This window comes from Plasmodium malariae (assembly GCF_900090045.1).
Source record: "Plasmodium malariae genome assembly, chromosome: 7".
NCBI classification, from domain to species: Eukaryota; Apicomplexa; class Aconoidasida; order Haemosporida; family Plasmodiidae; genus Plasmodium; species Plasmodium malariae.
Genome location: NC_041781.1, coordinates 1,732,188 through 1,756,836, shown reverse-complemented (window position 1 = coordinate 1,756,836; position 24,649 = coordinate 1,732,188). Strand labels below are relative to the sequence as shown.

Sequence of the window (24,649 nt, the reverse complement as noted above, 5' to 3'; positions counted from 1 at the left end):
AAAATAAATAAATAAATAAAAAATAAAGGTACCCCAGAAATTGTTTAATAAGCCCCAGATGGGTTTCATTTTTTGGTCGTAACAACTTTTTTCCATATATCATTTATTATATTTAAAATGTACTTTTTTTTATTCTATATTTTTTGTGCTTTATTTTTTCCCCCGTCTTTTTCAATTTTATTTCTCGTTTTTACGTTCCTCCCTCAATGCAGCGACAAGCTTTAATACAAAAGAGATAAATCAGAATGGGGTAGAAAGGGGGGAGGGTTGCCCAGGTTTGTATACATATGCATAAGTGCGATTGTGTGAATGTGCAATTTAGCACTTCCGCGGTTGTACATATTTGCAGCTGTAATGTTACAATCCACAAGTCGATAGAATATCTCATGTATGCACTTAACAATTTATACATAAAACTTCTGGTCGCTTCTATCAAATAAAAGAATAAACAAAAAAAGGAGAAAAAATATAAAAAAAAAATATGGAAAATGTATTACACAAAATATGGAAAATGTATTACACAAAATATGGAAAAAGTATTACACAAAATATGGAAAAAGTATTACAAAAAATATGGAAAAAGTATTACACAAAATATGGAAAAAGTATTACACAAAATATGGAAAAAGTATTACAAAAAATATGGAAAAAGTATTACAAAAAATATGATGAAAAATACATTTTTAACCCCACCAAACGCGCAAACACATACACGCACGTATACGCATACTTCCATCCATCCCCGTGCGCACATTTGGACTAAAACTGACCCTTGGAAATTTTGGAGTATTTTTTCTTTCTCAGTATTCGCTCCTCTCTCTTTTGTATATAATCCATTCTTAGTTGTCTTTCTGATTTCCTGTTGTCTACTCTACCTGATTCTTCCAAATTTTTCCTGAACTGTTCAGCAGCTAGCTTTGCTTGTAAAATTCCAAAAGCACACCTGAATCTTCGAATTCTATGAACGCCATTTTCAACCCACTGAACCATCCATACATTCAATCTTTGATAGTAGGAAACTCCTTTTATTTTTGAAATGAACCAAGGAATTTCATTATATGTTACATTATACTTTCTTTTCTTCCAATATTTCCAATTGGGCAATAAATTCCATGGATAATCTTCCCCTAAATATTCACCACTTCTCATCGATTCGATCCATTTAATTCGATAATAATTCTTTGGAATGTACTGCTGTAGTCCATTCGTTTTTGCACTAAAACAACCTGACGGAGTCAGGTATTCAGGTGGGGTCATATGGGGATGAATTATTTCTCTTGTTTTGGGCTTATATGGATGCTTTGATAAAAAAATACCTGACAGTGTACATAAATTTCTGTTCACCAACGAATTTAGTAAACTACCTGACTTGTGAATAATTGTTCCTGGCATTTCTTGCGGTGGCTCCTGCTTCAACGGTTGTTCCTATTCTTGTTCTTTCTCTTATTCTTTCTATTCCACTTTCTCTACCTCTTTCTCTACCACTTTCACTTTCTCTTTCTATTCCACTTTCCCTTTCTCTTTCTATTCCACTTTCCCTTTCTCTTTCTATTCCACTTTCCCTTTCTCTTTCTATTCCACTTTCCCTTTCTCTTTCTATTCCACTTTCTCTACCTCTTTCTCTACCTCTTTCTCTACCTCTTTCTCTACCTCTTTCTCTACCTCTTTCTCTACCTATTTCCCTTTCTCTTTCTCTACCTATTTCCCTTTCTCTTTCTCTACCTATTTCCCTTTCTCTTTCTCTACCTATTTCCCTTTCTCTTGCTCTTTTTTTTTTTTATTAATTAATCAGGCAAAAATATTTCCAAGTACAAGTAGCTGATTTTTCGCGATTTCTCTATGCGCTTTATTGTATTTCCTCGTGTTTCATTTTTCAAAGAATTGATACGCCTTTTTTTCTGCTTTTTGCTAACTACAATTTACACAAAGGGGAAAAGGAAAATTTACATAATTTAAGCGAACATATCCAGAGTTTTCTTTATTTTCTTCACCATTCGCCATTCGTTATTTTGGCAAAATTGCAATACATAAAGTTTATTCGCTTTCTTTTTTTTTTTTTTTTTTTTTTTAAATAATATACATATAAAACAAAAGTGTACACAATAAGCACATTCCCATTACTATAAATAATACACATATATTCTGTTTCTACGTATGTAGGCACAACTATTTATGCATTGGTTTCATTTAAAACGGAGAGTAACAAAATTCTTGTAAGTACGTCTTACAAATGCCCATTTATTATATTTGAACATGTTCAGGTAAAAAAAATTTTACCATTTTAAAAGCTTGCAAAGGCTTTAAATTTAAGAAGAAAGGGACGAGAAAAACAAAATATACTTCATTAGAAATGTAATGTTAAACACTATATCATGCAGAATGGATAAAATGATGCAGAGAGAGAAAAAAAATAGAGATTAAAACAATTTTACATTCCCTTTACCACTGTGGGGAAGAAGAAGTAGGATGTCGGAACGCCCGCAATTTTGCAGCGAACGACCTCGTATCCTTGCATGCGAATAATGTACACATTTATGTATGCGTGTAAGTACGTGTAAGTACTTGTAAGTACGTGTAAGTGCGTGTAAGTACTTGTAAGTACTTGTAAGTACGTGTAAGTACTTGTAAGTACTTGTAAGTACGTGTAAGTACGTGTAAGTACGTGTAAGTACGTGTAAGTACGTGCAAGTACGTGTAAGTACGTGCAAGTACGTGTAAGTACGTGTAAGTATATATATGTGTAAATATGCATAAGTATATATATGTGTAAATATGGGTAAATACATATTGTAGTGACTGCCTAACCGTTCAACATCCCCTTTGATCATGTTACGAGATGACAGAGGCTAACATAACTCACAGCATTTCCATTTTGGGGGGGCAGTGGGATACTTGCCACTACTCCATATGTGCATGTACATATGTGTGTGTGCACCGCTTATGATGTATCATATTCCATGTTAACAAAATAAAATAAAGTAATAACAAGTGAACCATACAAGGTGATACGATTTAACGAGATGAATTGGGGGGGAGGGCGATCCTTTTAAAATAAAGAAATGTTTCGCATGGAAAGCAAAAAATTGATAAGGTTACGATGAGTTATAACACAGAATTGGAAAAAAAAAAAAAAAAAAGTTCATTCTATATTTGTGTACATACTTATGTACCATATGTATATGTACAGTCCATTGCATAGGTAGAGCTAAAAGGGTGAGTACTTCCAAGCGAAGCATAATATGTGCAGCAGTAACAAAAAGGAATTAATACAAAAAAGGGGAAAGAAACAATTGTGTAAAAACTGAGTAGGGGTTTGCCAAAAGATATTATTTCGAAAAGTTCAAAGAAATAAAAAAAAAAAATAATAATAATAAAATAAAATGTAATAACATAAAACTAATCTTAATAAAACATACACCTAATAAAACGTAATAAAGATTTGCTTTCTGTGCCGTGCGGAAAAGCTGCAATACCCCATTTGTTACATCCACACTATGTGATACGCAAACAAAGGGAAGAACAGCAACCGACGTTTCCAGAAATGTGAGCATATAATTCTTCATACATATCTGAGAGTGTATCCAGTAACCTGCTCGTGGTTCGTTCCCCTGTCCTTTCCTTTGCTTACCGCTTTAATCCTTTTTCATGTTACCATTTTGATGCAAATACTTCTTATAATTAGGATGACCAATAGAAAACATATTATTGGAATATTTGAATTTCAATTTCTGAACCATTAAATTTATTTTATTGTCATGAACAAGTAATGCTAAATATGCAACAACAAATGCTAAATATAATATAGACGTTCCAAACTCATTTTCAAATATTTTTTGTGTTAAAAAGTCGATACTCTTTCCTGCCATAAATATATATTCACTTTTCGGAGAATTTTCTTCTTCTTTATTTTTTTGTTCAAATAAAACAGGTGAAATTAAAAGCATTGTTCCTACGCCCCCTCCTCCAACAGCTTTTCTTGTACTAACAAACTTTCGACTTTTTATTTGTAATGCATTTTTCCTGAATACATTAGACCAACATCTCTTAAAGAAATTAAATGTGTTCATTCTTTCGCGAGTTAAGGGTCAACGTTATTGCAATCGCGCACGTATGTAGTTGCATATAGCTGTGTATTCACATACATATATGTATATATACCTACACATACACATATACATATATATATGTTAATCCTTCTTCCCCTTAAATGAACCGTGCTCTGTCCTCTTGTTCGAACCCCTTGCGCTTTTACCGTTTAAGTGGAACGTAAATCTATTGCAGCCCGCGCCTTCAAAGATGCGGCATAAACATAAATACCTATATATATATATATATATATATATATATATATATATACGTATGCATGTGTGTATGTCTCAAAATTGCCGGTACAACACACATGCTGAGGCTTGCCCTTAAAATCCCTTTGTATACAAGTTAAGAATAATATTTATCCTATTGCTTAAAAAGGAGATAACTGTAATGATGATGCATGAAGTTTGTTTTCTTTTTTTTTCTTCTTTTTTCTTTTTTTTTTTCTTCTGAATTAGTGATATAGGCATTTCACAAGGCCGTTGAATGGAATTTTCATGTTTTCAAAAAAAAAAAAAAAAAAAAATTTTAAATGATAAATAAGATGAGAACACATGGAAAAAGGTAATAAACGCTAAGTAAAAGTGGTAAGGGAGAAATTAACTAACAAAAAAATATATAACTTTTCTTTTTTTTTTTTTAGCTATTTTGAAAGGGGGAAAAAATAAATACTTAAATGTTTAGTCGATTTTACCTCTTTATCATACATTGCCATTATTTCCGTTATTACGGTTACTGCCATGTTTACTTTTTTTTTTTTTTTTTTTTTTTTTTTCGCTCTAGTGTTCCATTTTGAAAAAGGATTAACCGATCTTGCAACGTATTGCAATTTATTGTAGCACACACGTGTGACTCCAACCCCGCCAGTAATCAGAAAATTATTTCATTATCTCATTTGTTAGCTATTTTGTCAATTTAATATATCTCTATTTAAGAGCTTCTTTATTTCTTTGCTTCTTTATTTCTTTGCTTCTTTATTTTTTTGCTTCTTTATTTCTTTGCTTCTTTATTTCTTCGCTTCTTTATTTCTTCGCTTCTTTATTTCTTCGCTTCTTTATTTCTTTGCTTCTTTATTTCCTTGCTTCTTTATTTCTTTGCTTCTTTATTTCTTTGCTTCTTTATTTCTTTGCTTCTTCATTTCCTTGCTTCTTTATTTCCTTGCTTCTTTACTTTATCGCTTCTTCAACTTTTCTTCCTCAAGTGAACGCTTGTACTATGCACTTATTAACTTTGCATTTATTTTGCTAGACTTACATTTCGACGTTTATCTTGGCGTAGCCACTTATCCACCCCACTTTAGCTCATAGAAGAGGAGGGACGAAAAAGAAAAAAGAAAAAATAGCACACACCACAAATCTTATGCAAAACGTGGGATGAACAGTATAGATAAAAGAAGATAAACGAGACAAGGAGCTATCAGTACAAGCAAAATAGACGAAGGTCAACGAGATAAGGCAAAAATGCACTATAATATAATTCGAAGTAAAATAAATACCAGCTATGTAATAGACCCATATGTGAGCATGTTATACATGAAGAGAACGTACAAATACCTTAGTTTACTAAAAAGAAATAATGGCAAAATTATCATATTAGGAAATAAAATGAATGAAATAAAACTAGAAAATTATTTTCCAAATATTCAACACAAAGAAACATGCAACTTGAATGAGCTAACCAATTTGACAAAGACTTTCGACTTGCTTATTTGCACAGATCTACCTTTATATTACTCTTACATTAAAAACATCTTTATTCCAAAAATGCTTATAGCTGATGGATCCACATTTGTAAATAATAAAAATTTCTTGCATATTTTCGATTACTTTATACCACTGACAAATCAGAAGTTGGACAGGCATTTGCACTACGCCCTCTCCAGAAAGTTCTTATCCTAGTCAAACGGTGTGCGCAAATGCATTACCCTTGTATCATTTCATGTGTGTCAGAACAAGCGAGTGATTACATTTAATTATGCTCGCCCTGCATTTCTTGTGAAGTGTTATTAACATACCCCCATCCTCTAATGGAACTGTAATACCAAACCGAACAGTTACGTAAAAACAGTTTTAAAAATAAAAGCGATGATATAATAAAGTGTAAACGATAAAATAATAAAATAAAAGCGATGATATAATAAAGTGTAAACGATAAAATAATAAAATAAAAGCGATGATATAATAAAGTGTAAACGATAAAATAATAAAATAAAATAAAATAAAATAAAAAATATATGCCATAATGATGTCTCCTAAAAACTGGCATTACTTAAAACGGAACCCACCAAAAAAAGGACTCGACTCGACTCGACTCGACTCAACGATCCAAAAAAAAAAAAAAATGGACAACATAAACTATAACACATATATGTACTTGTATTTATGTATATATATATATATGTATGCATATATATATGTGTGTATATGCACAAAAGAAACAAAAATGATACTAATATGTGAACCCCATAACCTATCCAGCAGCGAAGAGCCACCTCTACATGACCAACCTAAATAAAGTCGTCCATGTTGAGCACCGACTTAACCATGCTCCAGCACTTCCTCTGGTTGTGCAGAAGCTCCTGCGATATTTTCGTTTGCCCCGTTTCTTTATACTCTTTTGACATGTCCAATAGGAACTTTTTCGAAATGTTAACAGCTGTCCCAACAGTCAAGTTAACGTTCGATATGTCCATACACTTAATAATCCATGGAGGAAGTTTGCTTTTTTTATCATTTCTTGCATATCGAATGTCCGAAAAAATCATAATGCCATAATCTTTTTTATTCCTAATAATTCTACCAACACATTGAGAAGCTTGTCGCATGGCATCAAAAGTAAGAAATTCATTTTCTTGTATATTATATGTTTCTTTTAAAAAATCTAATCTAGATTTTAGAATTTTAGATAAAGTATATTGATAAGGTATACCAAACAGAATTACACATTTGCCATAATGTTTATCAAAGTCTATCCCTTCTGCAATTTTCCCTCTACAGATAGAAAGAAATATAGCACCCTTTCCCAAATCACATGCTCTTTTAAAATTATGTAAAGCTATAGTTGTTGATACTATATCTTTTGTTTCAATATAAATTAATTTATATTCCAATATATTTGATATAACTCCCAACTCATACCATGAAGATATTACTTGTTCCATATATATATATGATGGGAAGTAAGCAACAATGCCATCTGGTATATTTTTACACATTTCTACTAATAACATACCATAGTTCTTTATTACATTCATATCGTTTCGTAATGTATATTGCGATGATAATGGTACTAGATCTGAACTCTTTGTTACGATAAGTGGACATACACAATTTCTATCAAATGATATTGGAAAAGATGCTGTTAAGACTGTTTTAAAATTCAAAAGTTTGGGATATAATTCTAATGGACTAATAGTCCCACTTGTTAATACAATGGACTTATATTTATTTATAACAGATTTCATAGCAATAGATGAATCTAAACATGCGAATTGTATAACCGGGTCATATATTCCTGTTGCTTCTGGATATGGCTCACATATTATTACAAATCCTTTTACATAATTACCCAGTAACGTACAAAAATTACAAACAACATTTAAAGATGAGTAATCATCTATATTTACTATTTGCAATGCATTTAATAACGATTTCAACCTGTCGAAGCAATATTTAAAAAACGACGTATCCAATTTTGTATCCTTCTCACATTTATATAAAAAAGATAAAGGACCCTCCGATGTTATCTCGTATATGTTTATATATTTTTTTAAATACACCACTATTATTCTCATCAAGTTTAGAAAATGCTCCGACTTTCTAATATTTCCCGGGATTACTATATTTTTTACTATATCTTCTACCAACAACGGGCTATAATGAAGATCGGCAAGGTCTTCCTCCGCTTTCCCATCAAAATTTCCCTGACCTGCTCCTTCCTTGAATAGATTCCCCTCCACCAACAAATCATCAGAGTCCCTCTTCCCATGGTTAAGCGGCGTGTTCGATGGATGCTGTGGTTGTTCCTTCGATTGCTCAGAATGCCCCGACTGGGAGAGAACTCTCCTCAGGTCATCGATCAGAGCTTCGTTACTATTACTACTATTATATGTACTCCTTTCTATGTGCTGCACCTGATCCCCCTTTGCATTATCATATCCAGTTTTATCGTCTCCTGTTGTGCAGTTCTTATCCCCCAACATGCCCGAAAATACGAGATTCATATCATCGTCAAAGTACACATCACCCCCTTCCACTTTCCTTTTTTTTGCAGCCCCTTCTCTGTTCCCTTCCAAACTGTGCTCTCTATCATCAAATCTAACAAGGCCAACTGTTAGATTATTTTTCTCATTCAAAACTGGTACCGTTCCCTCTTTCTTATCACCCACATCTTGAGCCATACCTTGTATCAATTCGTTCGACGTTTCCCCTGATAATTTTTTCTCCAACTCTAACATATGAATAGGTCCATCTCCATTTGGACATGCAGCTACACTCAAGTGTGTCTCGATATGAGTACGTGCTTCTTCAAGTGGGCCTTCACCCTGGGGGGTACTACTACTTCTACACAACTTTTGCGATTTAATTTTTTGTAAAATTTTATTGCACTCTTCTTTTAGTTTCTTTTCATTCAAACTTTTAGAATTTTCTATTTTTTTTAATAATCGCTTTATATTTATAGATGCTTTATTGAGTATGTTTCTGTCAATGTTTACACTTAGCGCTTCTAAGCATACACTGTCAATATTATGTGCTTCATCAAAAACTATTATATCGTTTTTATGAAAATTAACACGATTACTCATGTCTTTTCCTAAAAATATAGACTTAGAAACCTTTGGATCAATAACATATTGATAGTTTAATACTATTACCTTAGATATTTCAATAATTTTCTTTGCACAGAAATATGGACATATAGGTACATTCACATTCTCGGAGTTTTTGTAATTCTTACATAAAATCTTTAAGTCTTCTATAGTATAAACACCCGGTTCTATTAACTCATACACGAACTCTTTTTTAAAATTTTCAAAATACCCACATAAGCCCATGTTATCGTATTCTTCTATACTATTTTTCGAGTTATATATATCAAAATAATCCTCTATATCTATGTTATGTTTGTTTTTCAAAATGAACTCGGACAACCTATCAGCACTTGCCCCACCCCCTCGATTCGTTGAATCAGTCCGGTCAATTTGGGCAGCCATATTGTCCACGTCAGTCAGGTAAACCTGATCAGCCTGACCAACCTGATCAATCCTCCGATTGATATACTTTTTTTCTCTTACAAATGTAGCTGTCAATTTACGGCATTCTTCATCAATTTTCTCCCTTTCATGTTTTAATAAAACCTTCTCATTAACACACATACATCTCCTAGCACTTATTCCAATGGCTAAAATTTCGCTGTTCTTACCGAACTTTTCATTAGCAGCTAAGTTGTTATTCAAACTTTTGACTTCGCCCTGTTGTTGTGTATGCATCATACCATCTGGTTGATCCGTACTTGGCATGCCATCAGACTGATTTGTATACAGTATACAATTTGACTCCTTTGCACATTCACTACTGTTCAACTTCCTTTCTGGTACCCCATCTGCATTGCACTTCTTCTCATTTCTCTTCTTGATTATATTAATTCTGTACATTATAACTTTCTTCAACTCTATGAGGGATTTTTCCATTTCAGCAACAGTTCGAGTGCAAAAAATAAATTTGCCTTCATCATTTTTGTAATATTGGTAAGATGTTATGAGGGAAAAAATGGCCACTGTTTTTCCTGTACCCGTTGGCATTTCCAAAACACAGTGCCCTTCACTGTCTAACGTTTTTTTTAAATATTTCATGTATGCATACTGTTCAGGATATATGTAATCATAAGGGAAAAATACTTCCAGATCGTCCAAATAAAAAACAACCATTTTTCCTTTTTTGAAAATAAACAATTTTTTCAAAAATTTATATTTGCGTTTGCATTTGCATTTTCGCGCACATGCATATGTTTTCTTCGTACATTCGCATATTTACCAAGCCGCTCGTGCGATTTCTCGGTAAAAGTAATGTTTTACCTGAACGAGTCATGCGATTTCTCGGTAAAAGTAATGTTTTTCCTGAATGGGTCATGTAATATTTGCAAATAACATTCACGGGATTAACCTTTTTCCCCTTTCACTAAAATTGCTACTTCTTCCCTCTATTTCAAACATGGACGCTTGTGTTTTTTTTTTTTTTTTTTTCACTGAATACAGGGAACTTACATATTACACTTGCTCCTAAACCCTAATATTGTGTATCACAAAATGCGTAAATTTCTACAATTTTGTTCAATTTGTGCAATTTGTGCAATTTGTGCAATATTTTGCAATTTTTAACTGCCTTTCCTCTTGAAATAAATTCTCTTCAAACTCGCTCAAAAAATGAAGGCCCACTTTGGTATACTTCATATGGAAGGAAACAACAAAAAAAAAAAAAAAAGAAAAAGAAAAAAAAAAAAAAAAAAAAAAAGAAAAAGAAAAAGAAAAAGAAAAAGAAAAAGAAAAAAAAAACAAAGAAAACAAAGAATACTCAGAAAGGTAGGCGATACGACTGATGTTTAAAAAAAGAAAGGAACAACCAAGTAAAAACTTAAAGGCATGGTGAATAAATTCAAGAGTTTCGTATAGCTCCTGTTCATAACAATGCACAAACAAAGAACATATGAAGAAGAAAGTACGAACATATAATACAGTTCATTACACTTCAGTCCATTACAGTACGATGCATTACAAATTTTCTTAGCACGTGTACCATTTTATATTATGCTATACCATTCTTGAATTCTTGAAGGTTCGAAATTTAAAATGAGTTATACCTGGTAGTATACATTTAATAAATTAGTACCACTGAAATGCTGAAATAGCTCCTTAAATGGGATTATAAAAATGAAAAACTGCTTCACGAGTTGCTTCCCGTAATTGCATAAGTGCATGAATACTTGAATATTTGAATACATAAATACACACGTACCTACGTATGTACATATATGCACACATATATGTATGTATGTATTATGTATGTATTATGTATGTATGTATGTATGTGTGTACCACCCCTGCCCCCATGTCTATAACCATAAAATATGCTTTTGAAAATCCTGTACCTTATTGCAGTGTTTTTAAAAGTTCGTAGCTCATGTAGAGGCACCGATCAAAAGAAAAGATTTCTTTTTTTATACCATAACGTATTAAAAAAAAAAATTAATTTCCATTTTCGAGCAAGTCGAAAAATCGTAGTATACAGTGTAAAGGGTATAAGAGAATTTAACCCCAAGAATTACAAAAGAAGAGAATATTTATTTAAAATATGGAAAGAATTATCAGAGAGCTTTTCATTTAGTTTATATGATTTGCCAGTATTAGAAAATTATAAAATTTTTCAAAAGAGTAATATCAATGAGGCTTATGATTTTGTTAAAAATAAAAGGCATTTAATACTGCGCCCAGAAATCACACCACAGCTAATTAACTACTTGTTTTTAAAAGATGGGTTCATAACAGAAAAGGAAAGGGAAGAAGAGGGAAATACGATAAATGGAAGTAACCACGTACGTAACCATGTATGTAATATCATGGCCAAACCAGATAGCAATAAGAGTAGTACAATCTGCAGTAGTAGTAGTAGTAGCAGTAGCAGTAGTAGTAGTAGTACCAATTTTGATAATTTAAATAAAAAGAAATATTTAGTACATAATTTTCAAAAGGTACATAAAATGTGCACAGTGGGACAATGCTTCAGATATGAACAAACATCATCTTGTAGAAAAAGAGAGCATTACCAATGGAATGTTGACATATTAGGTATAGATAATATTAATGCAGAGATCGAACTATTCACTATACTGATATATTTTTTTCATCATGTTAAATTAACAGAAAAGGACATAGTCATAAAAATTAATGATAAAAGAATTATAAAATATATTATATGTAAGATTTTTAAAAATTCATTAAGCAATTTTTCTTATAACTATATACAACATGAAACACATAAGAGAATATTACATATACTTGATAAATACCATAAGGTGTCCAAATATGCTTTTAAATTATTACTAAAAAAATATATTCCTTATTTAATGGAAAACGAAGTAAATATTTTTACAACAGTTCTTCAAAATATACAGTCATATAATAATCTTGAATTGTTCCTTAACTTTAATACATCCATCTTAACTGATTTGAAAAGCGTTTTATCTTATTTAAGAAAAATTAATTTTCACTCCTTTTTTCAAATAGATTTAACAACAGTAAGAGGGTTGGATTATTATAATAAAGTCATCTTCGAAGTTTTTTACAAGCCTAAAAAGTATAGAGCAATATGCGGAGGTGGTCGTTACGATTTTTCATTGAACAAGCGGCAAATACCAGCTGTAGGCTTTGGAATGGGTGATGTAGTAATAACTGAAATACTTTTCAACAAGAACAACAAGCAGAAGAACACGGGCAGCAGAAGCAGAAGCAGAAGCAGAAACATCAATGACTGCGATACTGATGAGTTCAACAATTTACAAAAAAATATAAACATCGTGTCCTTTTTTCCTTATATCGCACAAGAAAATATACATGAACATGCACATAAAGAATACTACGAAATTTTACATGAACTACGAAGGAACAACCTTAAAGTTTACGCCTTATTGCAAAATAATCTAAATCTATCTAAAGCTTTAAAAAAAGCTAACGCTTTGCACGCCGAATATTTTCTATTTTTCGAAGAAAACGATAAACTATTTCTCCTGAAAAATTTGAAAACAGGAAAACAGGACATTGTAAATTCGAGTAATATTTTATCGTTCTACGGTTAGCGGTTAATCCATGCGTAATTGGGTAAAGGAGTAGGCGCCGTCATTTGGTTACAGTCATACGTGTATATATGTAAAGGTATACGAGGCCATGTAAGTATATACATATATGTATATATATGTATATGTGTAAATTCTCTACGTCTTGCTTCTCCACTTTGAGCACTCAAGCAATTGCACTTTAGACGCATTGCTGTTATAAATTCTTCCATCAGCCCCTTTCCATCTTAATTAATTATTCACGTTTGATACGCCATTTTACTGAACTCATTGCCTTTTTTCCTTTTTTTTTTTTTTTTTTTAGTTTTTGCATGTTTGTTTTTGCCTGTTTTTGCGTCGTACGTGTTTTTATTTAGTCATGCTTTATTTTATTATATTTTACTGTATTTCATTTCTTTTATTTTATTTTCTTTTTCCTTTTTTTTTTTTTTTTCTCACCATTTATAAATTATATCCTTGAGAATTAAAATCAAAATTAACATTTTTTTGTACGAATATTTTCCTTATTCTTTTTTTTTAAAACCTCTATTTTCCTGTTTACATTTAGCTTACTAAACTATGATTTACTCTTTAGAGTGCAATTAAAATATTTCTCTTTCCTTGAATTTTTTTTTTTTCTTTAATTTTTTCAAAATACCTCTTAATTTATTCCTTTCTCCCCATGTATTAGCCAATTTCTTTTTTTTTTTTTTTTTTTTTTTTTTTTTTATGACTTGTTCATACGAAAAATTATTTACTATATATTTTTAACAAAGGAATACAGACCAAACTGCAATACCTTCTGAATAGTAAAAAAAAGAAGAAGTTTCTTCAGTTCAAATAGCAGTTAAATTTTACTTTTTATCATTTCAATATATTGTAAAATTCTGAAAAGTATGTATTGCATAGGGTCCACATTTAAGTCAGCATGATGTATTAACATAACGCTATGTAATAATTCTTGTATGTTATAATGCTTTTTCAGATAAAAAAAGAAAAAGAAATTCAAGCTCATCACACATTCTTTCTGCACTTATGCATATAAAAGTAATAAATATAAGCCCTACAGTTACACAAGTGCCATTATTTATGACTTGGAAGAATAAAATCCATGGAGGACAGCGATGAAGAAGATAACATACAAGTCTGTTTTTCTACGCGGTTGCATTTATTCCTTGCTACGTGGGAACACACGTACACTCATATTTATATACATATATGTGCATATATATATATATATATATATATATATATATATAAATATATATATATTTATATTTACATACATGAATAAATATGTGCATACGAGCATAAATGCATGTTTGCGATTACACACATGGGTGAACTTTTTTCTTGCGTGTTCAGGTAATTGTGTTTGGAAATTCAACCGAAGCCAATTTTGATGATTTCTACAGGGAAACCGAATTAAGCAAAGACGAAAACGAAGGTAAAGGAAAAGGCAAATATGAAAATTCACCAAAAAAGATCTAAATTTTGAAATAATATATTTTTTTTTTTTTTTTTTTTTTTTCTATATTAATGTAGGGAACAAAAATAATCTGAACGGCAATGCGTACGCGAGGAAGGAAGCGGAGGTTAAAAAAGGAAAAAAAAAAGAAAAATGAAAATGAAAATAAAAATAAAAATAAAAATAAAAAATTAAGTGAAAATAAAAATTAAAATAAAAAATTAAGTGAAAATAAAAATGAAAAAAAAAATAACAAAATGATAAATTGATAATACGGTAAAATGATAAAATAAAACAATAAAGCAGTTGAGCTGCAGATCAGTAGAACATCAAAGTGATGAAGCAAAAATGCCCTAACAGAATAACGAACTAGCGCAGTTAACACCTCCCCTTTTTCCCACCTTTGCAGAATGAGGAACAGCAGGATGTCAATTTGGAAACACAAGTACAAATAGCTACAAAAGAAAATAAGGTTTTCATGAAATATGACTACACTCATGAAAAGCCGTGGGCTCACCACGCAGACAAAAGTATGTGGTTCAATTATAATTTGGATGAAAATAGCTTCAAAGATTGGGTACAAAAACATATTGATAGGAGAATAGAGCAACAACAAAATTACCAAATTGAAAATGCCGATAATATTTATGATGATAATTTAAAAACCAGTATTTTCACTCAACCCCGTTTTGAGGAGGACTTACTATATTCGAAAAATGTCAAATACAGAAATGCGCCAAATATGCAAAATATGCATAATGCTAATAATATGAAATACGCAAAAAACATGAAAAAAAAATTTTTAAATAGCAAAAATAGTATGATGAATAATTTTAACAATAAAGACAAATTGTCCAGTGTGGTAGAAGAGAGTTATTTTAATAAGCACCCGTTTAAGAATGAAGACGGATACAGAATTAATTTAAATAAAAATCCTCCCAATGACCGTAATACAAACAACAGGAACAATTTTACTCAAAATTATGACCATGTTCATAATAGTTACAATCGTGGAAATAGTGACATTTACATGTACAGTAACGGAGGTGCCAACAACAGTAAATTAAAAAACGAAGAAACAGAGAACTTAGAACAAAACGAAGATTTAACGCAATTCCAAAATTTCATTAACTTTTTTAAGCAAAACCAGGAAATTTAAGTGGTTGATATAGTATAAAAGTGTAGTTAGGGTTAAAATGGCTCTCTTCTCACGCATACGTGATAATATATGTGTGTACATTGTAAAGATGTGAAAAATATGGAAAATGTGAAAAGTAATTTTAAAAAACAGAAATACATCGAGACTGCTCCTCCATTGTACATGCATATATATATACTTGCTTCAGTACATTCATATATACATACATGTGCATTCACTTCAATACGTACATTCATGCGATCTGGATGTGGATGTATGGATTCTCCCCCCCCCTCATGAAGCTTCTACTCACAGGATAAATTTTCGTACGAGTTAACAATCTGCTCCACGGACATCAAAGAATTATGAACATGGTCATGTGTTACACCGTAATTGTTGTACTGATAAATATACGCATTTGTTGCATATAACATTTTGGCTTTTTGCAAAATTTTTTTTAAAGTTGGTATTGGACTTAAGCAATTCGATATCATAGATAAACTGTTATGGGAAAAGTGTTTGCTTTCATCAATATATACCTCCATCGGATGTAATGATTTGTTATTATATAAAACGTGGTTTTTAAATAAGTCCAGATTAATATTTTCGTTAATTTCTCCCCGCATTATCATTTTGCAGTTAAAAATGATATTATTATGAGTGTAATTGTTTCCGGATAGGGGCTCTGTGATATTTTTTAAATGATGCATGTGTTGAGCCTGATGTGTGCGATGACTGGTTTGACCTTTGGACGAATAACTTTTTGCATTTTTTTTTAAAAATATTGCGTTATACTCTCTATTCACGTAAGACTTGCTAAGAGCCTCGTTTAAATATATAGGTATGTGTATATTTCTGGAAAAAATATCGCTCTTATGTAAACTCCTGGAGGGCAAGCGAGCAAAGTAGTCATCCAAGTTAGACGACTCAGTCATTGGTATCATACCTTTGGTATTCGTCACATCAGAGTCTAGTATACTACCCTTTATTACCATTTTATGCATTCGCTTTAATAACATGTTAAAAGAATTTTGTTCAAATTTCATATTTTCTTTAAAAACTTGTGGTAGATAACGTGTTGATAATAATTTATAGTTAGGATGACAACACAGATCTGCCAATATGCAATTCATAATATTCGAATATTTATACGTATTGCTATTTTTTAAATTAGTAAAATCTATGGGTAACCCAATGGTATAAGCTAAAAATAAGCTAATGTATTTATTAATCTCATCTGTATTTATATTTTCATTATTAATTCTTTTACACATTAATTCAAATTTATCATTTTCAAAAAGGATCAAACAATCGGACACATCATAAAGGGAGGACAAACATAATATAGAATTCAAACTCTGTACACTAATTTCCCCAAACATATAAGGAAGGACGCATATATTAAATAAATTGATTTTGGGAAATTCATCTTTTAACATGTACGATATATACGAACTGATACCACTTCCACTACCGCCTGCTAAACTATGAAACAATAATATATTATCTATACTTTCTTTCATATCATTTTTTTCGAACTCTTTATTTACTAAATTAATAAAATGTTCACAAATATTTTTTGCATGAACATTAAAACCGTATGACCAATTATTTCCTGACCCGTTCAAGCCATACACAAAATTGGTGTTGTTATATTTCCATTCGTTGATATAATATTCACTTTTGATTTTTCTACCTTTTTTTTCTCCCCCATTGTATAGCCCATCCGGAAAATTATGCTGCACTTCAGATAAATTAAACTGCTCATCTGGGAAATTATTCGACCCATCGGGTTCACTATACTGCCCATAGGAGTGGCTGTACTGCTTCACTTCAGATCCATTATAAGACTTCTCCCCCCCGGTACATCCCTTATGGTCCTTATTAAATATTTTTACAAAATTATTTACAGGTTCATAATATTCTTCAAGACCGCAAACATATTTCTGACCCGTCTCCCCTCCTGTTGTCCTTTCCGTCTGACCATGATCATAATTTTCCTTCGTTTTTTTACTTTTTTTGCTTGTATAACTACAATCGTTGCAATTTTTGTCTGATAAATTTGAATACAAGCACTTTTCAATCACTTTAGGTTCCATATCAATTAAAATGCACCTTGCAATATAATTATTTAAACAAGGTATGTTATTATTTTCATGTATGTAGCATTTTCTTCCTTTGTTATAATTATATGCATCATATTCAATGACTGGAAAGAGGTTGTTTTCGTAATGGCATTCCTCATCGAAATACATATTAACTAACATATTTCTAAAATTTTCATTTTTTGATGCACATATATGTTTGTACATTATGTCGAAAAATGCAAAGCCGAGTTGATTCCCGCATTGTCCTACTTGAATGGTCAGCACCGTCATGATGGAAGTGAGTTATACTTTTATAGAGAGTTCCCAAAAAAAAAAAAAAAAAAAAAAGAAAGCGTACAACGTATGGTCTTACTGTAGAAGCATATGTACGTGCAGTGTATTCACGTGAGGCATGTGCACATACACATATACGTACATACAAATTTTCACGTGCGCATGTGTGCAATGGGGGCATATTTTATCTAGTGCATATTTATACCCCCATTCACTTGCCCGTTCACACACATACAGAGTGCCGAATACACAATACCTGTGTTGCTCACGCAAACCTGTACTCATTAAACAAAAACATAAATGCGTCCAACGATGCACACTTTGACAAATTAAATGAATAATTTAATTTAACTAATCAAAAAAAAAAAAAAAAAAATTATAAACTTCTGTTTTGTCATAAGTTAATTTTGTTTGCATTCTATTACCTTGTCTTTATAGCGCTTTATGTGTAGAGGGGTTTTTTTTTTTTTTTTTTTTGCTCAATGTGTAGAAAATTTTTTTTTTTTTTTTTTTTTTTTTTTTCTCTATTCCCTATGTACTACTGACTAGCCAAAAATACCTTTTTCCTTAACCTGATTTAAAAAAAAATAAAACATAAAACATAAAAAAATATGGTAAATCATAACGAAACTTGATAAAATATGATAAAACATAATAAAGCATAACAAAACAAAAATAAAAAATATATTTTTTACAGATAGTGCTTTTTCTATTTTTTTTTTTTTTTTTTTTCTTCTTGACATATAAGAGTCGAAAAAGAGAAGTGTTTTCCTCTTATCTATTTAGCGTACTTCTACATTTTTGTCATAGGTGATCAAGCAGAACACATACATGTGCATACATACACAATTCATACACATCATTCTATATTATGATGTTTTTAACTTGACTCTGATGAGTACAAAGCTTCTCGGGAAAGTGAAGAAAATACCTCAAAAAATGATATAAAAAATAATGAAATAAAATGATATATAATGAAATGAAATAAAAAATAATAAAATAAAATAATGTATAATGAAATAAAATGATATATAATGAAATGAAATAAAAAATAATAAAATAAAATAATGTATAATGAAATGAAATAATGTATAACGAAATAAAATAATATAATACATCAAATATAGCATAAGGGGCAGCAAATAAGTGGGATAACATTCCATACAATCTGCGTTACTTAAGAGCATAATGCAAGTCAAGTGCCCAGAAGTTCGGCTAACCATTTATACAGTACGAATCAGCCCGCTTATACTTAATGTTACATACGTACATGTGCATACGTGCGTAAGCTCATACATAAGCGCACACATACTAAAAGGCATCCGTACTAAAGAGCATCCTTACGTATATACACTTCTATGTACTTCCTCCCCCCCTGCTGCTAACCTTTACTATCGCCCCTTCATGGATGGATGACAAACTTTTTTTTCAAAATTTTGAAAACATCAATGAAGATAGCTTACCATCACCATTAATAAAACACTCAGACGAATGTAAAAAGTTCAACAGATGTAGAAGGAATAAAAATAATGATGAAGATTCACTCAAAGGGTTGAGCAAACCAAATGAAGAGAACAAAAACAATGATAAGCATTATTTGTGTATAAATATTAACAGATATAATGGACAGTGCTATCATATAAAAATACCAATCATTGATGATATTCATTTCCATTTTGTTATAGGGGAGTCCCTTATTTACCTTCTTAATATGTATTTACAGAAAAGAGTTATAAGCAGGAGCTTATATAATAAAATTCTTTTTTCATTTCAATTAGTAAGTCATACAAAATGGAAAAAAACAATAAAAGAAGAAAAAGAAGAAGAAAAAAAAGAAGAAAAAAAAGAAGAAAAAGAAGAAGAAAAAAAAGAAGAAAAAGAAGAAGAAAAAAAAGATGAAAAAAAAGATGAAAAAAAAGAAGAAAAAAAAAAAAAAAAAAAAAAAAAAAAAAAAGAAGAAAAAAAAGAAGAAAAAAAAGAAGAAAAAAAAGAAGAAAAAAAAGAAGAAAGAATACATGACAACTATCCCTCTTTGTGCTTTTTCTCATCGTTCATACGGATATGCAAAGACATTGTTAATATTTTTACGCCATTTCTGTAGGTGTGTTCCTACGTTAACCTTTGTATACTTATCTGCATATGCACACATTATACATATTTCTGCGCATACGTACGTATGCATGTTTCTATGTATGTTTTTTTCCCCCCCCCCTTTATTTTTTTTTTTTTTTTTCGGGATCAGGCAATAACTGACACGTTAAATGAACTGAAGGAATCGAAAGAGAACAAATGGAACATAAGGGGAAAACTGATAAACTCCAAAAAAGAAAACAATGTACAACTATTGTACGTAGAAAATGCATTTCTCACCCATAATAAGATTGTGTTACATTTGCCTTTATTAAAAATTAAGTCGATAGATATTTAGGTGTTTGGCTCCAAAAAAAGGTGCCCCTATACTTAACCAGTCTAGCCCATTTTGTCAGTACATAAGTGTATGCCTGTGTGTGCCTGTGTATGTCTATGTATGTTTGTGTATGTCTATGTATGTTTGTGTATGTCTATGTATGTTTGTGTATGCCTGTGTGTGCCTGTGTATGTCTATGTATGTCTATGTATGTTTGTGTATGTCTGTGTATACATACGAGCGCTTCTTTATGTATGTATTCTTCTGTTGAACTGCTCATCAGCGTGAAAATTTTAATTTTAATGAAACAACAGTCAAGACCATTTTTTTTTTTTTTTCTTTTCTTTCTTTTTGTTTCCTTCTTATATTTAATTAAGTATGAACAATCCTCATTTTCTCGGTCAGGTGAACGCATTAACAACATGGTACATGACGTTATATAAAGACTGGATATCCAGTTTGAAAATTTTCCATTTTTATGGTTTTAATAAAAAGAGCGAGTAACATTAAGATGTTTCGGTAAATTTAGCTGCCACGTTTTGTTTCCACATTAGCATGTACGTGAAATGACAGATAAACAAAAAAAAAAAAAAAAAAAAAATTAATGGGTATATGTATGTGTGTACATGTACACCTACATATACATACACTTGTACACGTACAAAGGGGCAATTAGGAGGAATAAACGCAAATGGTATTTTTTCCCCTAAATAAACAAGTACCCATGCAGAATGAAAGTTTTTCCTTTTTTATACAAAATTTCACTACATATGGGTACTAACATCCGTGTACATTCCAAAAACACTTTTACACATCTGTAGAGTTCGTTCTTCCTTGTTCATATATAAAATATATGAACGCACGAACCTATCCATTGCTATCCCTTTGCGTAAGGGGAAGTATCATCTTTACGTTGAACGACCCTCCTTTGTTAAAGTACCTCTGGGAAAGGGATAATTACAAATAAAGAAGCCACTTTATTAAAATAAATAAATAAATATATATATACGTTCATACATGTACATGTAATGTATGCAATTTTTGTGTACATATTTGAACGACAGTACATGTAGCATAGGAAATGGTGATCTGTCAAGCTGTACCCGTGGCAAAGTCCCTTTTCGAAATAATTATAAAAAAAAAAAAAAGGATAAAAAACGAATTTTCAGTTTTTCCGATAATATTTCATTAAAAGTAATATGCCTCACACTGTTTTAGTATTTAAAATATAATTTTTTTTTTTTTTTTTTTTTTTTTTCTCTTTTTTTTTCACTCTAGCCTGCACAAATAAATACTATATGTATAGTAGTATCATTGCCCCTGCTTTCTTTTAATTTTGTGAACGAACAGTTTGTTCCTTATCATTTGTACATACTTGTTTTCAAAATGGTTATGCACGTACAATAATCAGATTTACGTCCTGTTTTATTTTATTTTATTTTTTCATCTATTCTCTCATTTTTTTTTTATGCATTTTCCTTATTTTGCGTGTTTTCCTTATTTTGAGTATTTTATTTATTCTTATTTTATTTATTCTTATTTTATTTATTCTTATTTTATTTATTCTTATTTTATTTATTCTTATTTTATTTATTCTTATTTTTTTTTTTTTTTTTTTTTTTTTTTGATGTACAGTCATAAGTCTGTGCTTCCCCTTTTTAACGTAATTCTTTTTAAAAAAACATTATCAGCCAATTCAAATTAAAATAAAAAAAAATTGGTAAGCTCATTCGGGCATACGCAAAAGCATATGCGTCACTGGAAACGAGTTCCTGCGCGTATGCTTGAATTTGTTTGAACATCTAAGAGTGAGTAGTTGAATATATGTACCTGCCTGTATGTATGTATTTATATACATATATATGTATGTACTTATTTACGTACTTATGCATTTGCCGCGCAGTGTACACCAGCTTTAATGGGCCCACTTTTAAACGCTTTTTTATATTCGTATTCCCTTTTTTTTTTTTTTTTTTTTTTTTTTTTTTTTTTTTATTTATTTTCGAAAGGGGCCTACCAGAATAAGAAATAAAGCATTTTATGTTTGTGTGGGGGAGTGCATACATATAGGCTCATGTATGTATATATGTATATGCATACTACTATTTATGTATAAAGAAATAATTTTTTATATCTCATTGTGCCTCCCATTTTTGAGCGAAATAGTATCTCTTCCACTCGGCTCTTCTTCGTGCTATGTTACTACGTTAATGCTTGAATGATATGATGTAGAAGCGTATTCGTTCTGGTGCATCGTGTTTTCAACTATCTTTATCTGAGATAGTCGCTTGGGGTAACATCAGTGCGAACAACACGCCATATAGTGTACATTACATACTTCGATAGTGCACTTTGCACAAATACACACTATACATAGTACATACTACACACTGCGCAAACACATTTTATCCCCCTACCTCAGTACGCTCCATATAAGATGCTCCTTCTCCGGAAAAGAGTGCAAAGTACCATTGTTTGGACCCACGGGGGGAGCATTTTCTCTTTTGCTCGAAGGAACAAAACAACACAAAACCTAGCGCAAGAAATAGCCAATCAGACAATTACAAAAGTTAGTGAATTACCGAATAAGCTAAAAATTGCTACAGTAAAAAATAGCTGTGAAATACCTACAGTAGGTATATGGATAAGTAGTGGGAGTAAATATGAAAACAAGTATAACAACGGTGTTGCACATTTTTTAGAGCATATGATATTCAAGGGAACACGTAAAAGAAGCAGAATACAGTTAGAAAAAGAGATAGAAAACATGGGAGCACATTTAAATGCATATACAGCTAGAGAACAGACGGGTTACTATTGCAAATGCTTTAAAGAAGATATAAAATGGTGTATTGAACTGTTAGGGGATATACTAACGAATAGTGTATTTGATGAAAATTTAATAGAAATGGAAAAGCATGTAATACTAAGAGAGATGGAAGAAGTAGAGAAGTCAAAGGATGAAGTAATTTTTGATAAATTACACATGACTGCTTTTAGAGATCATCCATTAGGATATACTATTTTAGGACCTGTGGAAAATATAAAAAATATGAACAGGCAAGAAATTTTAAATTACATACAGAAAAATTATACATCCGATAGAATGGTTTTATGCGCAGTTGGAAATGTAGAACATGAACAGATTGTTAAGTTAGCTGAACAGAATTTTGGTCACTTCAAACCGCAGGAAAAAGCTATATTGACAAAAAATAATATAGATGAAAAACCATTCTTTTGCGGTTCCGAAATCATTGTTAGAGATGATGACTCAGGGCCAAGTGCACATGTAGCAGTTGCATTTGAAGGAGTAGAATGGAAATCACCTGACTCTATCACCTTCATGTTAATGCAATGTATAATTGGTAGTTACAAAAAAAATGAAGAGGGTATAGTACCAGGTAAATTATCTGCTAACAGAACTGTTAATAATATATGTAATAAGATGACAATAGGATGTGCTGACTATTTTACTTCTTTCAATACATGTTATAATAACACAGGTCTATTTGGCTTTTATGTACAATGCGATGAGCTAGCTGTTGAGCATGCCCTTGGTGAATTAATGTTTGGTATTACTTCCTTAAGTTATAGTATTACAGATGAGGAAGTAGAGCTAGCCAAAATTCAATTAAAAACGCAGCTTATTAGTATATTTGAATCATCATCTACCTTAGCTGAAGAAGTGTCAAGACAGATATTAGTTTACGGAAGAAAAATTCCATTAGCAGAATTTATTTTAAGATTAAATGAAATAGACACAGATGAAGTAAAGAGAGTTGCTTGGAAATACCTCCATGACCGCGATATAGCTGTTGCTGCCATAGGTGCATTGCATGGTATGCCTCAGTACATTGATCTACGCCAAAAAACCTACTGGTTGAGATATTAGTGTGGTACTGCTATTGGTTGGGGGGAGGGGCAGGGGGAAGGTGTTTATCATTGTGTGCACATCTTCTTAGAAAGTAAGAAAGGATAAGAAGTGGAAAAAAGCGAAGAACGTAATACATACAAAATGCCCGAAAGGAAGTTCCCTTAGTGTGCAACGGGCATCTTTTAAAATTGCCAATTAAATGTATCATTTTTTTTTTTTTTTTTTTTTTTTTTTTTATTTCCCTGCGCACGTGCTCGTATATTTCTTCCTTTTTTTCCTTTCAATGTTAATATTGTTTACATACACCCATCAACAGCTCCATATGGTCAGTGCAAAAACGTATGTCGTGGTATATTTATGTGTGTATTTGCATATGGATGTACATTTTCGTATTTATCTACATATTTGCATATGTTTGTACATTTCCTCATGTATGTGGGATAGAGCTTGAAAAATAAGAGTGAGC

The 24,649-nt window shown here is 31.2% G+C and overlaps 9 protein-coding genes across 9 annotated transcripts; 5 read left to right on the top strand and 4 right to left on the bottom strand.

Moving 5' to 3' along the window:
* Nucleotides 1-759: 759 nt before the first annotated feature.
* Nucleotides 760-1,392, bottom strand: PmUG01_07046200 (transcription factor with AP2 domain(s), putative; the record flags this gene model as incomplete). The annotated part of the gene is made up of 1 exon (XM_029004219.1): nucleotides 760-1,392. One exon carries the CDS (start codon nucleotides 1,390-1,392, stop codon nucleotides 760-762), a length of 633 nt encoding a protein of 210 aa, XP_028860930.1.
* Nucleotides 1,393-3,632: 2,240 nt separating this feature from the next.
* Nucleotides 3,633-4,067, bottom strand: PmUG01_07046100 (conserved Plasmodium protein, unknown function; the record flags this gene model as incomplete). The annotated part of the gene is made up of 1 exon (XM_029004218.1): nucleotides 3,633-4,067. One exon carries the CDS (start codon nucleotides 4,065-4,067, stop codon nucleotides 3,633-3,635), a length of 435 nt encoding a protein of 144 aa, XP_028860929.1.
* Nucleotides 4,068-5,552: 1,485 nt separating this feature from the next.
* PmUG01_07046000 (conserved Plasmodium protein, unknown function) lies at nucleotides 5,553-5,990 on the top strand (the record flags this gene model as incomplete). The annotated part of the gene is made up of 1 exon (XM_029004217.1): nucleotides 5,553-5,990. The coding sequence occupies one exon, from the start codon at nucleotides 5,553-5,555 to the stop codon at nucleotides 5,988-5,990; it is 438 nt and encodes a 145-aa protein (XP_028860928.1).
* A 608-nt stretch (nucleotides 5,991-6,598) lies between these two features.
* Nucleotides 6,599-10,018, bottom strand: XPD (TFIIH basal transcription factor complex helicase XPD subunit, putative; the record flags this gene model as incomplete). Its single annotated transcript, XM_029004216.1, has 1 exon — nucleotides 6,599-10,018. One exon carries the CDS (start codon nucleotides 10,016-10,018, stop codon nucleotides 6,599-6,601), a length of 3,420 nt encoding a protein of 1,139 aa, XP_028860927.1.
* Nucleotides 10,019-11,214: 1,196 nt separating this feature from the next.
* Nucleotides 11,215-12,939, top strand: PmUG01_07045800 (histidine--tRNA ligase, putative; the record flags this gene model as incomplete). The annotated part of the gene is made up of 1 exon (XM_029004215.1): nucleotides 11,215-12,939. One exon carries the CDS (start codon nucleotides 11,215-11,217, stop codon nucleotides 12,937-12,939), a length of 1,725 nt encoding a protein of 574 aa, XP_028860926.1.
* Nucleotides 12,940-14,026: 1,087 nt separating this feature from the next.
* PmUG01_07045700 (conserved Plasmodium protein, unknown function) lies at nucleotides 14,027-15,542 on the top strand (the record flags this gene model as incomplete). The annotated part of the gene is made up of 4 exons (XM_029004214.1): nucleotides 14,027-14,059; nucleotides 14,281-14,362; nucleotides 14,461-14,510; nucleotides 14,793-15,542. The coding sequence occupies 4 exons, from the start codon at nucleotides 14,027-14,029 to the stop codon at nucleotides 15,540-15,542; spliced, it is 915 nt and encodes a 304-aa protein (XP_028860925.1).
* A 284-nt stretch (nucleotides 15,543-15,826) lies between these two features.
* PmUG01_07045600 (delta tubulin, putative) lies at nucleotides 15,827-17,899 on the bottom strand (the record flags this gene model as incomplete). Its single annotated transcript, XM_029004213.1, has 1 exon — nucleotides 15,827-17,899. The coding sequence occupies one exon, from the start codon at nucleotides 17,897-17,899 to the stop codon at nucleotides 15,827-15,829; it is 2,073 nt and encodes a 690-aa protein (XP_028860924.1).
* A 1,411-nt stretch (nucleotides 17,900-19,310) lies between these two features.
* Nucleotides 19,311-20,330, top strand: PmUG01_07045500 (conserved Plasmodium protein, unknown function; the record flags this gene model as incomplete). The annotated part of the gene is made up of 2 exons (XM_029004212.1): nucleotides 19,311-19,976; nucleotides 20,145-20,330. 2 exons carry the CDS (start codon nucleotides 19,311-19,313, stop codon nucleotides 20,328-20,330), a joined length of 852 nt encoding a protein of 283 aa, XP_028860923.1.
* A 2,416-nt stretch (nucleotides 20,331-22,746) lies between these two features.
* MAS1 (mitochondrial-processing peptidase subunit beta, putative) lies at nucleotides 22,747-24,201 on the top strand (the record flags this gene model as incomplete). Its single annotated transcript, XM_029004210.1, has 1 exon — nucleotides 22,747-24,201. The coding sequence occupies one exon, from the start codon at nucleotides 22,747-22,749 to the stop codon at nucleotides 24,199-24,201; it is 1,455 nt and encodes a 484-aa protein (XP_028860922.1).
* Between the last annotated feature and the right edge of the window lie 448 nt (nucleotides 24,202-24,649).